Genomic DNA, 17961 nt, shown 5'->3' with positions numbered 1-17961 from the left:
TAAAGCACTGCTAATATCATGATTCCCAGGCTCAGAGATTGAGGGGGTGGGCCTGAGAGCCAGCACACGCCTGGGACTGGGCTGAGCCCCACACTGCCTCCAAGTGACTTTGTCCACACAGCCGCCCAAACTGCTAACTCACCCTGACTGGCAGGACTGTTGGGAACCATTACCTCAAAATATTCTGAAGACAGTTTTGGAAGATAAAAATCCTATTTGATGTTTAGAACGGGCTGTACATTATCAGAGCATCTATACAACATGTCTGGTTTCATCTTCACAGCAACACTGTGAGGTTCCCAGACTAGGCAATAGCATTATCCCACTTTACAGGTGAGAGAAGCGAAGTCCAGAGAAGTTTAGTAACTTGTTCAAAGCCACACAGCCCATCGCTGACAGAAGGGGGCTAGAACCCAGGTATTGCTGCTCCTGCTTCATAATCTTTCCACTCGGACCACAGCCCTGCATTAGGGACAAAGATTCTCTGGCTGGTTTTTATCTCTTTTGTCATTCATTGGGAGTCAACTGCTTTGGTATGTCATTAATACGGCCTGGCTGTGTTCCCATCCAAATCTCATCTTGAATTGTAGCTCCCATAATTCCCATGTGTCATGGGCAGGACCTGGTGGGAGGTAACTGAATCATGGGGGTAGGTCTTTCCCATGCTGTTCTCATGACAGTGAGTCTCATGAGATCTGATGGTTTTATAAAGGGAAGTTTCCCTGCACACGCTCTCTTTCCTGCTACCATGTAAGATGCGACTCTCGCCTTCCGCCATGATTGCGAGGTCTCTGCAGCCATGTGGAACAGTGAGTCCATTAACCGTCTTTTTCTTTATAAATTACCCTGCCTCAGGTATGTGTTTGTTAGCAGTATGAGAACAGACTAATACCATAACAAAAAAACAAACACAAACAACACACATTCACAAAACTATATTTTCTCTTACCTCTCTGTCTTTAAAACAGTTACATGTCCTTAGGTGAACCTGAGCTTATGGGACAGAACCTCACACAGCAACCCCCAGGGAATCAGGGGATCAAACCATATGTAGGCTTTAAAGGCCAGGGCCAGGCCGGGCCGGGCGTGGTGACTCACATCTGCAATCCCAGCACTTTGGGCGGCTGAGGCGAGAGGATTACCTGAGGTCAGTGGTTGGGGACCAACCTGGCCAACACAGTAAAACTCCATTTCTACTAAAAATAAAAAATTAGCCAGGTGTGTGTGGCATGTGCCTATAATCCCAGCTACTCAGGAGGCTGGGGAAGGAGAATCACTTGAACCCGGAAGGCAGAGGTTGCAGTGAGCTGAGATTGCACCATTGCACTACAGCCTGGGCAAAATCAGCAAAACTCCATCTAAAAAAAGGCCAGGGATGGGCTGACCTACACTGAGAGGAAGGGTAGCCCGGCAATGAAATCTAAATGCAGACAGTCTGGGACCAGACTGTGTTCAAATCTCAGCTATGCCATTTACCAACTGTGGAAGTGTGATAAAGCCACTGAATGCTCTGTGCCTCAGCTCCCTCAACTAAAAATAAGAGCCTGTCTGTAATCCCAGCATTTTGGAAGGCTGAGGCAGGCGGATCACAAGGTCAGAAGTTCGAGACTGGCCCGACCAATCGGTCTCATCTCTCTTTAGTAGAGATGAAACCCCATCTCTACTAAAAATAAAAAAATTAGTCAGGCATAGTGGCACGTGCCTGTAATCCCAGCTACTCAGGAGGCTCACACAGGAGGATCGCCTGAACCTGGGAGGCGGAGGTTGCGGTGAGCCGAGATCCTGCCACTGCACTCCAGCCTGGGCAACAGACGGAGACTCTGTCTCAAAAAAATAAAAAATAAAAAAGCACAGGAGTCCCTCACAGGGCTTGTGAGAGGACAGGGCACTGTGAGGCTTATGGCGGCATTTATAGAGGTGGTGACGAAACTGAAAGAAAGCTGGGCTTGTCCATAATGGTCTCACACCACCTTCGTGTATTCGTGCCCATTTTAAAATACATGTGTGATTTTAAGAAACTTGTTTAGGTTCTTAGAATCCCAGTTTCCTCATTTGTACAATGAGAATAATAACTTCACCTCCCCTGTGTGGTGGTTCTGAGAATCAGACAGATGCATGAAGAGCGGGCAGCACATGGCTGGAACTGGAGAGATGTTAATTTCCTTCTCCATCCATCCTCTACTCTTGCCAAATGATGAAGGTAGACACTGGATGTCCATTTATTCCATTGTTTCTAGCTCTCAACCAAAACACGGCAGAGATGCATAAGACTATGTGAAGCAGAAGAGATGAGCTTGATATAGTACTTTACTTTCTTTACTTAGCGACACTTGCCTATGGCACTGGTGAAGAGGAGAAAAAAAACGAAGTACTTTCTACAAATAAGCTCTAGGTTGTGATCTCATCTGAGATCACGCAACTCTGAAAAAACCATGGCTCTCAGGAGAAGCCCTTTTTGAGAATTCACATGCATTTGGCTCTGGGTTCCATGTGTCATTTACGTGGGACAATTTTCTCTCTTTGTTACAGACAGGGCTCACGTGCAGTTCAATCTGGCCACTGGCAACATGGCTATGGCAGAAAAGTAAGCCCCAGTGGAGACCGGTCTGCCCCTTCCTAAGCAGCATGTCTGCTTAGAGAACGAGACGATCACGGATCGAAAGGGACACGTATCCTATCGGTGCCAACAACACAGGGGGAACTAAGCATGTCTGGCCACAGATCTGGGTTAGGAATGTGTGGATTCAACAGCTAAATACACTTTTCATGAAGTGATATTTAGTCTGACGGTCTCCTAAGGCTGAGTGAAATTGCTTATGTGTTAGAGCTTAGAGAGATGACCTAACTGAACTGCTTCAACATGAAGCAACAGAAATCTAACTCGCAGTGCAGTTGCAAGCTACTTCTTTAATTCTAGCAGCATTGTAATTGTCATTCTTAAATGATACTAGCATTGTCTCTGTTGCATTACTTTATTTTGTTTCCTTCCCCAGTCTGATAAATCGCCCACCACCCCACTATGTATGTAATAGCTATTGAATACACACATGCCGAATGAACAGATGAATCTGCTGCACACTGTTGTTGGGAGCTGCCACTCTTGGTGTCAGTTTAGAGTCTGAAAATGTGGAAAGCGGACTCCTGACATGATTTTCTTATAAGCACTAGAGTCAGAAGCAGAGGGAGAACTCAGACCCTGATCTTTGTGGCTTAGCTACAGGGCCTCACACTTCAATGAGATTTTAAATAGGAATCCGAGAGGTGATAAAGTATTGTGGCTTAGCAAGAAATGGCTTGGCATCTGAGTTATGTATTTACTTATTTATTTTTTGAAACAGGATCTGGCTCTGTTGCCCAGGCTGGAGTACAGTGGCACGATCTCAGCTCTCTGCAACCTCTGCCTCCCAGACTCAAGTGATCTTCCTACCTCAGCCTTCCGAGTAGCTGGGACTACAAGCACGTTCTATCACACCCAGCTAATTTTTGTTTGTTTGTATAGACAGGGTCTCACTATGTTGGTCAGGTTGGTCTTGAACTCCTAAGCTCAAAGGATCCACTCCCAAAATGCTGAGATTACAGGTGTGAGCCACTGCACCCAGCCAGCATCTGAATTAATCTAATTGTCCTGTAGGGGAAAGAAACCATCAGTTCTCCATCAATTTTTAAACTGCAAATAAAGCAGAAATGTTTTCATCACTATCTAAATACCAGTATCTGGTGTTAAGCTCTCAGGCAGCAGGCCTGAGTAGAGAGAACATCATTTGGCAAGAGTAGAGAGAACAAGTTCTGAGATGTGCTGGCTCTTTTCCAGATGGCCTTGGAATGCAAGCTTCAGGACCCCCCAGGTCTCAACCAGCTGGTCCTTCCTGGAGCACCCAGACCTGCTGGATGGATGTCCCATGGCCTCTCCTGCCTGAGGCTGTTCAGTTTTGTGGTTATTGATGGCCCAAAATGCTCTGCTAAGAACCCACCAGGTTGCCAAGAACCCACCAGGTTGCCAAGAACCCACCAGGCCAGGTTCATGCACCTGCCACCCTGGTGCTCTCAGGATGGTGGCTGCTGCCACTGCTGCTGGCTGGTGCCCATTTCCTCACCTGTTTCCTCCCTCATTGTTTCGGGGGAAGAAGGAAGTCTGTCTTTTCTTCATGAGCCTTTCCAGGCATCTGCCCGTCAGAGGGTGCAGCTGCCAAGAGTTAGACAACAATGCATCTTGCTTCAACGGCGCCCTTCAAAACTCGGGGGTCACACGCAGCTACCAATTCCTCGACTGCTCATTCAGGCAAGTGTAATGACCAGAAATTAATAAGGGAAAGGAAGCCACGCTTCTGCCAGGAACATGGCATTATGCTTGGCTGTGCTGGCAAATAAAGGGAGGAAAACAGAAACACAAAAGCTGTCCTCTGGGGTAGGAGGCAAAATGAGCAGCCAAGGCCAGTGGCAGTGAGTGTCTACACCATGCAGTAGGAAACCAGGCTGGATGAGGGTCAGGGAGCCCAGCTTCGGGCCCTGCTCTGCCGTGACCAGCTATGCACGCTTGGGCAGTCACTTTGCCTCTATGCGCCTTCCACTTTTCCTAAGGCTGGAATGAGATGATCCTTATTTTCTCTTTGTGAATGCCAACTAAAAGCCATGCATGAGAGGCTGAATCTCATTCAGCTAGGACTTGATATGTCCATCACTGGCTCTGGACCTTGGTTTTGTGATTCAACTATGTTGATATTTTCTGCCCTGTACTGAAGGTACTGATTTTAAATGAATGAAACACGGGAATGACAGGTTTTGTGGATTGTGCCTCCCAAAGATGGCTGCAGTAAAACCCCCCATCCTATGTGCTCCTTGTAACGTGAACTTGCCACTGTCCCATCAAAAGGTGGAGTCTGTCTACTCCTTGGATCTGGACTGTGACCACTCTGACCAACAGAATATGGTGGAAGTGGCATGGTGCCATTACCAAGAAGAGCCTTTCCTTACCCGGTAGCTTCACCTTCCTGCTTCTTGGAAGCTGGACACCAGGTAAGAAGCTGGACATCTGGCATGTCCTCTAGGGCCTCTCCATGTGGCCTGGACTTCTCATTGAGTGGGAAGGCCCAAGCCACATGGAGACGCCCTAGAGGACGTGCCAGGAGACAGGCTGGAGAAGAAGCCATCTTGGAAGAGGATCCTCCAGCCCCAGCTGCCCCCATGTGGACCAGGCAGGAACTGCACCACCAAACCCTCGCCAGATTCTGGAACCCACTAAATCCTGAGCAAAAGAAATGATTGTTTCAAGCTACCAAGTTTTGCTGCAGTTTGCTACACAGTACACAGGAACAGATAACAGAAACAATGTTATCCGCAGTATTGGGCAAATACAGATGGACCTTATCTTAACAGATCTGTTCCTAAAAGCATTTGCTGAAAATGAATACAAATTTACATATCGAATCATTTTCAAAGCTTCTGTACTTACATTTTTTGAAAAGAATGGTGGGCAGGGGGAGAGAGAATCACTAACTCCAGTGATAATTCAAATATACTTAATAGCTTAGGTGTCATCTCCTTCTGGGAAACCTCCCGAACCACCCCTTTCACCCAGCCATGGAATATGCCCCTGGAACAACCTCCATTCATGACTCAATAGCTCAGCTCCTGGCACAGTGCATTGAATTCGCTTGTTTCTTCTCCATTGCCTGAAGGCAGGAGCCATATCCATTCCTTCTTGCAGTAGGAAGAGTATAATGGCCAATGCATAAAGAATGCTTATTATGTGCTATGTGCTAGGGACTACTCAAGCCCTTGACATATACATATATTTATAGTGTTTATAATATGTCAAATCAATGTTCATAACAGCCATATGAGGTAGGCTCCATCATTACCCTCAATTTGTAGACGAGGAAACTGAGGCACAGAGACGGTAGGTAACTTGCCCAACGTCATCCAGCTAGTAAGCAGCAGAGCCTGGCTGTGAACCCAGACAGTCTGGGTCCAGACAGAGTCCATACTCTTAACCACACCATACACTATGTATGCTCCTTTCACACTTAGCATTCAATAAACGTCTGTAACTCAATGAATGAATCAACAATGCAAATCAAACCCAAACTTCCCACACAGATCAGGATTTCTGAAAGAAGAAACCTGTACCACATGAATAAAAATCAATTATAAGAACTACATGCAGCTGTAAAATCGCATATAAATGCTAAGTAATGATAATGAATTTGCTACCCAGACCAAAAATAAATCTGAATGAGAAAAGGTACTCCCTACTACTTCCTGTTTATCTATTAGTGCTAATCTAGTCAGTAGCTGCTAATATAATTACTTCATGAAAATCTATGCTAACAGAAACCAAGGGAGGGCGCAGATAAGCTCCCAGACGAATATTAGAATCTCATGTTCATTCACCATTCAGTTCAGAAAGCTTCATCAAACCTCCTAACCGATGGTTTGTTTCATCTCTTTCCTCTTCCTCTCCATCTGGAGCAAAGTAAGGAGGCATGCAAAGCTTTCACAAAATCCAGTGCTGATAAGAAAAGTTCCTAAGCAGCTGTGAATTGGTTGCAAATGGCTGTGACAGAACCAGAAGATACTGCGTAGAAAGACTATGTCTACTTCCCTGCAGAAGCTGCACAAAATTGGTGCCTTGTTTTCACCAGGTTTCCAACTGTACAGTGTTATTACTCCGTGTTGTCTGCAGGCTGGCAGTATCAGTATCACCTGCACACTTAACAGAAATGCAATTTCGGGTCCCACCACAGAGCAAATGAATCAGGATTTGCCCACAGGTACAGCAATGTGTGAAAAGCACCGCATAGGACTAGACCCCAAGTCTGGATGAGGGTAAGAAGGAGGAGTCTGTCCTCAGGCACTGACCTTCCAGTTCCCTCACCCATTCCTACCTCTAACAACTCTGCTACTCCAACCCCAAATACCCAGGTTGCCGAAATGATTTTTTTTCTTTTTTCGAGATGGAGCCTCGCTCTGTTGCCCAGGCTGGAGTGTGGTAGCATGATCTCGGCTCACTGCAACCTCTGTCTCCCGGGCTCAAGCGATTCTCCTGCCTCAGCCTCTTCAACAGCTGGGATTACAGGCATGTGCCACCAATCCCAGCTAGCTTTTATATCTTTAGTAGGTACAGAGTTTCACCATGTTGGCCAGGCTGCTCTGGAACTCCTGACCGCAGGTGATCTGCCATGCCTGGCCCCAAAATGATCTTAAAGCTGAGAGAAGCAATAACTGGGAACAAGTGGGGGTGACACTTTCCTGTCCTTTGGAGTCAGGCGCATTTGTGTTTGAGTCCCTGTTACATCAGTTACTAGCTGTGTGATAAATTACTGAGCCTGTTCTAAGCACCAGTATCTTATCTACAATATGGAAACATAACTATAATGCCTCGTGTCTGCAGGAAAATTGCACTTAGGTGCCTGGCAGAGGGGAGGTCACACATGCAGCACGTGCTCTGGAAAGGGGTGCCAGCCCTGGTCCATGGCACTCTTTCTTTCCTTCTCCAGGCTATTTCATCTCCAGATGCCACAGACCAGGGCTACTCCATTTCACTTGAAATCTGAAAGTTTCTCAGAAGCAGAAATGACTTCTAATTTGACGACACGTTCATTGTAACGATGAGGATGCTGAAACTCGGAGAATTTAATCCCCGGGGCAGCATCATCTTCCTTGCCCGTTTCCTTTATTCTGTGTTTCAAAGAACAATGTTCTAAAAACAGTACCAAAAACTTCACAGATACCTTGAAAATGCCTTGTTATACACACTGAGACAGAGACAGCAGGATGGAGTGGTCAGAGGCTCAGAAGACCCATCTTTAAATGCCATCTCCACCAATAACTAGTTGTTATCACAAATAACTCTGACTCATCTTTTTCACCTCTAAAAGAAAGCCCACTAGATCTGCTCTGTTACTTCCAAGCAAAAGAAATTCTGATTCCAGATGAAATGTTGCCCTCTCCCATACTTTTTTTTGGAGACAGGGTCTGGCTCTGTCACCCAGGCTGGAGTGCAATGGCTCACTGCAGCCTCAACCTCCTTGGGCTCAGGTGATCGTCCCACCTCAGCCTCCTGGAGGCGCATGCCACCATGCCAGGCTAATTTTTGCATTTCTTCATAGAAACAGGGTTTCACCACGTTGCTCAGGCTGGTCTCGAACTCCTGGGCTCAAGAGATCCACCCGCCTCAGCCTCCCTAGATGCTGGGATTACTTAAAAGCATCAGCTACCATGCCCGGCCCCTTTTCCTTAAAGATGTAATTTTCAATATTGTCCACCAGGTGGCAGGACATCTCCTTTACAGAAGTCTGAGTGGAGTTACACAAAAGACAGAAAAGAACTCTAAGGAAGCGGTATATATTTTTCAAAGCATTAAGTTTTCTACAATTTAATTATAACTGGTTTTTATCTGAATGCTAATCAAGAATTTGGCCAGTCATGTGGCACGGGCAAAGGGCTAAATTCCGAATTTAAGGTATTAAAGTAGGATGAGCACAGGAGGTGATCGGGATGGAGAAGTGAAAGCTACCTGGTCACCTAAAACATGCCAAGGAGTTGTCTTCTTAACAAATGAGGCATGAGAGACAATCATCTACAAAAGCCTTGGATATACAGAAAGTTTTAAAACATTTTCCCGTGGAAAAGTGGCACAAAATAGAAAAAGAAATGACTGAAGAAAATATGTAAGATTACAGTAGCAGATAGTTCTGAATTTAAAAATGCATAGGGGCTGGGTATGGTGGCTCATGCCTGTAATCCCAGCACTTTGGGAAGCCGAGGCAGGAGAAGGTCAGGAGTTCAAGATCAACCTGACCAACATGATGAAACCCCATCTCTACTAAAGAAAAAAAAAATCAGCTAGGCGTGGTGGCACATGCCTGTAGTCCCAGCTACTTGGGGAGGCTGAGGCAGAATTGCTTGAACCAGGAGGCGGAGGTTGCAGTGAGCCGAGATTGTACCACCACACTCCAGCCTGGGCAACAAGAATGAAACTCCATCTCAAAAAAATATAATAGTAATAAATAATAATTTTAAAATGTGGCCAGGCATGGTGGCCCATGCCTATAATCCCAGCACATTGAGAGGCCTAAGAGGGTGGGTCACTTGAGGTCAGGAGTTTGAGACCAGCCTGGCCAACACGGTGAAACCCTGTTTCTACTAAAATACAAACATTAGCTGGGTGTGGTGGCGCAAGCCTGTAATCCCAGCTACTCGGGAGGCTGAGGCAGGAGAGTCACTTGAATCCAGAAGGTGGAGGTTGCAGCAAGCCAAGATTGTGCCATTGCACTCCAGCCTAGGTGACAGAGTGAGATTCCATCTCAAAAAATAAAACAGTAAAAATGCATAGAGACTAAAATGCAATATGGCATCCTACATTAGATCCTGGAACAGAAAAGGGCATTAGAAGAAAAACTGGTAAAATCAGAATATGGTGTTTATTAATAACTTTGTATCATTGTTAATTTCTTAGTTTTGACAAATGTACTATGATTCTGTAGGATCCAACATGATGGTGATCTGGAGAAGGGGCTCTGAGAACACTGTACTATCTTTGCAACTTTGCTATAAATCTAAAATTATTCCCGAATAAAAATCTTACTTTTAAAATGCATAGAAAAGTTAGAAGAAAAATAGCCAGGAATGGACAGAAACAGAGTTTCATAGGAAATGTCCTGCATCTAAGATAATTTAATAAGGGGAAATTTTAAAACCCGGGGGTAGTAGCTCACACGCAATAAAACTAAGATGAATAAATAAAAATGACAAAGCCTAGAGCCAGCTGGGATGTGGACAAAGAAGAGGGCTCTAGGATATTAGTGATGGGATTATATGCTGCTACAGGCTTTCTGGAAAGTAATTTCGCCTTAAATGACAGAAGCAATAAAACCGATAGCCTTTGCCCCAGTAATACCAGTTTTAGCAAGCTATACCAAAGCAGTAATTTAAATGAAAAAAAAAAAAAAAATCTGCATTTTTCTTTTGCAATTGTAATAATAATATGATAAAATAAATTACTACTTTAAAATGCATAGGACTTTAAATGAAAAAAAAAAAAAAAAAAGTCATCTATTTTTATGAAGTTGTAGCTCTGCTCTGTAGTATGGGAAAACTGCTCTTAGGTTACTGGTGCCTGGAAAGGTCACGGTGCTATTAATTAAATGGAATATTATAATGGAATTAAGAGTAAGCAGGCTGAGGACTACAATGGAGCACCTGAAGTCATTTTTCAAGAGCTCACTACATGCAACATAGTATCCTAGGCTTGGTCCTGGAACAGATCAAGGACAATAGTAGAAAAAATGAGAAAATGTGAATACAGTTTATAGTAAATAATATGATATCAACATTAATGTCTTAGTTTTGACTGATGTACCATGATTATAAGGAAGTTAATATTAGGGAACACTAGGTAAAGGGGTCTATGGAAACTCAGTATCTGCCATTTTTCTAAAAATCTATAATTGTTTCAAAACAAAAAGTTAAACAGGGAACTCAGAATTATATACAAACACACATATGTGGCTATCAAGTACAAAAACTTTACTGTATTAGAAATTTTGGCAGGCTCAAAAAACACTTTCAGAGTTAGAAAAAGGCTTTGCTCTTTGGGGAAGTGTGTGCATGTGCGTGTGTGGTGATTTTGTGTTGCCATTGCTATTTAGAGGTTTCACTGAACAACTGATTAAGATGCCCAGACTCAGAGTAGTAGCTGAAGAGGATTTGGAAGTGTCCCCATCCCAACAGTCTAAAAATAATTTTTATTTTCTTCAGCATGTAAGTTTTAAGTAGCAAGTAAGGAAGACATGTTCTATAATAACTTTTTACGTAATCATTTCTCACAGACTATATTTAGAATTCTGTAGTATATCAAATTAAGTGTTATTTTTCAAGTCAGGGTTTTTGATGGGGGAGGGGGCCACCCGATTCCCTGGTTCTTGGTGGACTGAAAGAACATAAAGTGAGTATCTTATTCTACAAAGGTGCTCAAACATCCAAAAAACCTAGGTCTTGCCACTTCTTCCTCTGAGGCGCTGGCTCTGGCCCCCAGGCAAGCAGGAATGACCACAATGGGGGACGGAAGCTCCTCCAATGTGTCTTCATAAAAGTCACCTCTGAACTCATGGACTGCAGTGGCACGATATGGCTCACTGCAGCCTTTACCTCCCAGGCTCAAGCGATCCTCCCACCTCAGCCTCCCAGGTAGCTGGGACCACACGCACGGGCCACCACACCTGGCTAATTTTTAATTTTTTTTTTGCAGAGACGAGGTCTCACTATGTTGCCCAAGATGGTCTTAAACCCCTGGGCTCAAGCGATTCTCTGGCCTTGGCATCTCAAAGTGCTGGGATTACAGGTGTTAGCCACTGCACCCAGCTTGCAAAACTCCTTTTAAGATTCTGATGAGCGCTTCTAGGCATTCACTCCATTCATGCTAAAAATCCTCAGGTTAAATAATCACCAGGAGGCATACAGAAAACCCCTCTTGCAGGTCCATATTAGTAGCTGTGCAAATCCTGTGATCTGAAAAACTGAGTTTTTCATTCTCCCCAGGCTGATCTTTCCTTACTCTCTATATTGTTCCAGCTCAGACTGATGCACTGAATATTCTATCTTCTGTGCCTTTAAAAAAAAAAAAAAAAGTATTTGTTCTTAGAAGTATTCTCACATCTTTTATGGAACAAAGCAAGATGTAGATAATAAATAATACAATGCATGTATTTTTTTCTTGTTGTTTAGAACAAAGCACAGCTTTAGAAACTTATGGCAAAGCTGAGCTTCCTTATTGACATGAACAGACCCATAACAGGCATTGAAATAGACATGCTGGCAATAAAAAGGTGGCAGATAAAGAATTCAGTAACCAATACAGCCGGAAGTGGAAAAGAGAGAAAACCCGACCCACCAACTTGGGTTTCATTGAACTAGTGCTCCTTTTCCTATTACCAATTCCATCTCCATTCCATGCTTTCCCCCTTGTCAATTTCACACCCTGGCTTCACATGTATCACTGCTCAAACCCTTAGTGGTGGACAGAGATACTGCTCTTCTTCCAGCCTTTGCTGACAGAACTTGTAAAACACAAATTAAGCAAAGCAAATTATTCACAACCCACGTTCCCTACCATAAAGGAAGCTGACTTGACTAGAAGCAGCAGAGATTTCACTGGGAGCCCTGAGATACAGAACCCACTGGCAATATGGCAGTTTCTGGCAAAGAAGTCAAGGTTTTGAACCTGCATGGTGTTCCCCTCTTAACTGCTACTAAGAAAACCTATTTGCAATGTTATTTGTAGACACAGATCCGCTTTGGGATTCAGAACAAGTAAGAATCTGGGAACACTCTTTCTCGGTCCATGGCACAGGAGGGTGAAGGGGAGTGGAGGGGAAGGTGCTGAAGTGGACATGGTGGGATTCCATGGCTGTTAGTACCACATGATCAGGTGCGTAACTTGTAAATGAAAACAAAATATGCAATATGAAAATGCAAGCCCCAACCCCCATTCAAAAAGCAGGGGGAAAATGCTATAAAAAATACTAAAACATTGAGCTTTTTCCTTTCTTCTCTAATCTTTCTCTTGGCTTGTTATTTTGTTTTGTTTTGTTCAGGATGGAGACTCGCTCTGTCACCCAGGGTGGAGTACAGTGGCGTGATCTTGGCTCACTGCAACCTCTGCCTCCTGAGTTCAAGTGATTCTCCTGCCTCAACCTCCTGAGTAGCTGGGATTACAGGGGTGTGCCACCATGCCTGGCTAATTTTTATATTTTTAGTAGACGGAGCTTTCGCCATGTTGGCCAGGCTGGGCTTGAACACCTGAGCTCAGGTGATCCACCTGCCTTGGCCTCCCAAAATGCTGGGATTACAGGCATGAGCCATCACGCCTGGCCATTAACGTGTTTTTAAATTGCTATTTAATGTCACAATCCCTCAGGCATGGGGATACTTGCAGAGTAAGTGCAAACCCTTACAAACACTCAGGGCTCTGTCCATATCCGGTACACGCACACAGATCATCGGCTTCTGGGTCCTCACTCCCATCAGCTGCTGGACAGATGCACCATGCACTGATCAGGGGCGAGGAAGTCAAGCCAGGAATCCTCCCTTCCCATGGGTCCACGATCTCAATCCGAAGCAGATGGGTGACCCATAAATGTATTGCAACATCAGCGCTGGGGCACGCTAGGTGCCTGGATTGCAGATAGGCAAGAAGCTCACCCCCACTAAGTCGCCTGTGGAACCTGCCCCATCCCAAGATACACAGCAAGTGTACACTTGACCCCAGCCCTCCCATGCTCACACCCAGGTCTCTTCTGCAGTAGAGGGCAGTAGAAGTCTCTAGGTGGGGAGGGAGATAGGGAGGTCTGGCAAGGCCTGGGATTTCCAGGGGGGCCAGAAGCTGAGAACCGCCCAGGGATGCTGGGAGGTGGCAGGACTGTGTGTAATATAAAGCCCAGCCCTCTCAGGCAGGTTCTATTGGGCTTGACTTATAAGATACAAATTCAAAGATTAAGAATTTCCTGACAGCAACCTTGCAGCATTAATCCCCACGCACAGGGGCCTTCTCATTGTGGGGCCCTGGGCAGCTGCACTGGCCACATGCCCAAAAAGCTGGCCCTGTTAGGACTCTACTAGAATTCCAGAAACAAACTGGACACAAGTTTGCCCCCACTGCCCCCAGCTTTCCATCACACGACCTATGTCTCCAATCTGTGTTTATGACAGGAATGGCAAAGAGATTTCACCTTGCACAGATAAGAGGCTGCTCTGGTGCAGATAGGTGGGAGGGGTCTCATACCCTACCTGTTTAGCCTCCTCTCCCATTGCTCTGCAAGGCAGAGCCTGCTGTATCTTTAAAGACTTCTGAAGCCCACCCATTTGAACAATAATTTTAACTTATTACATTGTGCAAAGAGTTGATGTAGTGAGATATAGGCAGAGTCTTGATGGTTCTAGAAATCCTCCCAAACCGAACGTAGCCTAGAATCGGATTTTCTTCAAGTGTCAGGGAGATTGGAAAAGAGAGAGAATTGAGGGATAATTACTTATTAAATGGCTCTGGGCTGATGGTTTGTAAAAACTGGGCCATTATCCAAAGTCATTAATTGACTGTAAGAATATACCTGGTGTCAAAACATCTCTCTTACAAACCTTGGCTTCTGGGTCACTGTTGATGCTACAAGAATCATCATCGTCAGGGTGTGGGGCATTTCTAGGGAGAAAAACAGAAAAGTGGACTTAGGATTCTACTGCAAACTGTCTGCACAAAGCCACACACTGACACCAGATCCAGCCTTCCAATGTCCTACCTGAGTTTCAAAGATGCATAGCGTAGGGTTGCTCCTTCAAACTCTTTTAAACTGGGATCCGGGTTAACAGTGGCTGCATGCAAATCCTAGAGGAAAATAGAGCCTCGTTAATGTACGATGTGGGAGGGGTTCATTCATTGCCTCAATTATCAAAGGGGAGAAAAGTCTTCCCAGCAAGAGGCAGAGAGTGCACGTGAGCTTAGGCAGAGAAAGGCATGCAAGGACTGTTGAATGCTGACTGGTGCAAATGCCTGTTCTTACAAAACAATGAGGAACCTGGGCATTCACAATGGGAGACATCAAAAAAAGGCAACAGGAGTGTGAGCTGAATGCCCCTAGCAAGCCCAATCACTGTGTCCCTGCAGAATGCATGATATTCACGAAGAAGAAAAATATACAGCCACAGCCATGCAGAAAGGATAAAATATTAAATGATCTAAGATCTGACAATATACTTGCCTTCCAAATGTCACTATTAATCTTTCCCCCATTCAGAACAGCAAAATCACTCCATGGCTGTTTCTAGACATATAATTATTCACATAGGAAAAAAGCACATTGATTTAAAGAAAAAGAAGAAAAGAAAAGAAAAAAAAAAACACAAGACACTGTTGTTAGCATTGATATTCACAGGATGGGTTAGGGAACAAGTTAACTCTTAATGGCAGGCAACTTGTTGGCTCACTCCCCCACATCTAGATTATCACCTGAAGACTAGGGCAGGAGAGTGGTGGTGCTTTCATTACTTACCAAATAAATGACTAAATATTATTAGAAGCAGACAGTGACATTATTTCCTAAAGGTAATTTTAAAAGCAAACAGTATAATTCCAAGTATTCGACAACTAGCATACCTAATTCCATAGTAACCATTTTCCTCCCTATAAACCAAACAGAACTGTTTTCTGGAGGTGGGGATGGAATGAGGGATGGTACCGCGTTTCTCTGGAAACTAGGGAACACCCATGGCTAAGGGTCCTAAAACTTGGGGGTCAAGATATTTTCACTTAAAAGAAAAAAGGAGAATGATGGGGAGAGAGGGTTAGTAAGGAACACAGACTGACATCAACATTTTGCTGAAATTTAACCTAACAAAAAACAGCTCTAAATAATCTAACATAAATTCCTATAATTCATAAAAGCTTTACTTTTTTTTTTTGCTACAAAAGGCTCATCACAAATTAATACTTGATCATGAAATAATTTTCCTTTTTTTATTTTTATTTTTGAAATGGAGTCTCACTCTGTCGCACAGGCTAGAGTGCAATGGTGTGATCTCAGCTCACTGCAACTTCCACCTCCAGGGTCCAAGTGATTCTCCTGCCTCAGCCTCCTGAGTAGCTGGGATTACAGACCCGTACCATCATGCCCGGCTAATTTTTTCTATTTTTTAAGTACAGATGGGGTTTCACCATGTTGGTCAGGCTGGTCTCGAACTCCTGACCTCATGATCTACCTGCCTCGGCCTCCCAAAGTGCTGGGATTACAGGCGTGAGCCACTGCGCCTGGCCAATCATGAAATGATTTTCTAAACATAATTATACTGCAAGGCATGAAGCCTGGCCTTGTGGAGAAGGCTCTTGCAACTGATTTCCAAATCGAAACAACTCCTCCATCCACCTCAGACCATGAGAAAATGTTTTTTCTCTCTACTAGGCTTAGTGTATATTCAAATATTTTTCATCTAAGATTCCGGGAAATAAGCAAGCAAGGCTAATGAAACTCAGGGACAGTCTCGTGAATCTGCTTTACTGACTGGTTAGGCAAACCTGTTTGTTTAAAAAATCAACCATCAAAACTTCTCAGCTAAATAACTTTTCAACTGAAGTTCTTTGAAAATGAGAAGTGAATAGTGACCCATAACATTTACTCACAACATTGATACAGTTTTGAAAACCACTAAAAGCACATAAAAAAAAAAAAAAAACCTAAGTTTAAATGTCTTGTGCATCAAAAGATGCATTTATTTTATTTTATTTTTTCCATTCTGCTGCTGTCCTTGAATATTTAAAAATTTTTTTGAGACAGGGTCTCACTGTGTCGCCCAGCCTGGAGTGCAGTGGCCTGATCATGTCTCACTGTAGCCTTGACTTCCTGCTCAAGCAATCCTCCCGCCTTGGTCTCCTGAATAGCTGGGACTGTTGAGGTGCATGTTACTACATCTGGCTAATTTTTAAAAACATTTTTGTTGAGATGGGGGTTCCACTATGCTACACAGGCTGGTCTTGAACTCCTGAGCTCAAGTGATCCTCCCACTTAGGTCTTCCAAAGTGCCGGGATTACAGGCATGAGCCATGTGCCTGGTGTGATAAGCACTTATCAAACCCTGCAGGTCTTGCTGAGGGCCATGACATTGCAAATTTGGGTCCATTATTACTCTGCACATGTGTGGTGTCATTTTCTTTTTGGTCTAGGCACCTAAACTACAGTTTTTCAAAATAAAATAGGAACTTCGACCACTGTATTTATTTTTTTTAAATAATTTCTCTTAGTGAATAAAGGGCAGAAATATTGCCCAATCCCTTACCTTTCCCCTCACTCCACCCCCAGAAGCAGTGTTCAGTCTTTATGGGGAAAAAATTAATAACCTACGATAATTTTAACCTGTTAGCCCAGAGGGGCTGTGAACCCCTGAAAAGGGTGTGGGGTTTTGTACATGTATGTCTTCCTGAGAGAAAGATGCCCAGTTTTTCTCATATTTCCAGATGGGCCAGTGACCAGTTTTGGTTTGGACCAATGTAGAGCTCCTAATAAGGACTTAAGATGAGGACCAGAAATATCAAGTATAAAATAAAATTTTAAGCTACAATTTCCTTTTCAAAAAAACAAACAAACAAACTTATATGGCCTCAAATTGTCATCACTGTTTACATGTGAGCAATATTTGTTGTTAAGTTGAACTTTGAAAAGGGATAGTCAGATGATGAATTAGGAAGACTCAAGATAACTGTCTTTGTGGAGAAACTTATAATATAGAAACAAGAAAAAAAAAGAGGTACCTCACAAAAAGAATTTAAAATCAGAAATTATCCCCAAGAGACACTATACATTGAGATTACAGAGGGTAAAAGAAGAGTATTTTCTAAAACAAGTACTCAGAAAATTCTTCAGTACTTGATTAAAACAGTTTCTACGTGTGTGTGGTTTTTAAATTTTTTAATTTACTCTTTGGACATAAGGGTATTTGTAAAGTAAAAGCTAACAACAGTACTAAGACTGTCAGAATCCAGCTCTCATGTTATGGAAACATGAGTTAGATGGCAAGTGTCCAACCACCACCTTTTATAGATTTAAATAAACAAAGGCTCTGCATAGTGATTTCACAAAAACTTAACATGGGCACTCCTAAAGAAATTCTTTAGCACAAAACTCAGGAAGGAAAATGGAAACTAGTGTTGTATGTGTTATGATTGGGTCAAAGATCGTTTTCCCCTCCTATATTTAAAACTATTCATTTACATCAAAGATAACAAACTCTCTCCAATGTATAAGTGACCATAATTTTTCTTTTTTAAAAAGTTAAAATCAATGAAAGACTCACTTTTTCTTAAATTTTAAGAACTACATGGTCTATTCATCTAATTTTTTTAGTTAAGAAGAGAGAATATTTTCTACATTTGGCCAATAAGTTTTGCTAACAATTTTCAATCAATTTTTTTTTTTTTTTTTT

General features: G+C 43.4%; 1 protein-coding gene across 7 annotated transcripts in view; it reads right to left on the bottom strand.

Moving 5' to 3' along the window:
• APBB2 (amyloid beta precursor protein binding family B member 2) overlaps nucleotides 1-17961 on the bottom strand; it is a 405358-nt gene that overhangs the window by 117871 nt on the left and 269526 nt on the right. For 4 of the 7 annotated variants that reach the window (XM_017509866.2, XM_037731835.1, XM_037731836.1 and 1 more), the window contains exons 7-9: nucleotides 14751-14813; nucleotides 14292-14377; nucleotides 14134-14194 (exon numbers count right to left, since the gene is read on the bottom strand). In XM_017509866.2, coding sequence (XP_017365355.1) covers nucleotides 14134-14194; nucleotides 14292-14377; nucleotides 14751-14813 — 210 coding nt within the window. The remainder of the gene's footprint in view (nucleotides 1-14133; nucleotides 14195-14291; nucleotides 14378-14750; nucleotides 14814-17961) is intronic. The other 3 variants (XM_017509868.2, XM_037731837.1, XM_017509867.2) reach the window with 1 other exon arrangement.

Source organism: Cebus imitator, unplaced genomic scaffold (genome assembly GCF_001604975.1).
Source record: "Cebus imitator isolate Cc_AM_T3 unplaced genomic scaffold, Cebus_imitator-1.0 Scaffold425, whole genome shotgun sequence".
In the NCBI taxonomy this organism is placed as follows: domain Eukaryota; kingdom Metazoa; phylum Chordata; class Mammalia; order Primates; family Cebidae; genus Cebus; species Cebus imitator.
Note: the sequence above shows the minus strand (reverse complement) of the source record. Positions and strands in the feature narration are given on the sequence as shown.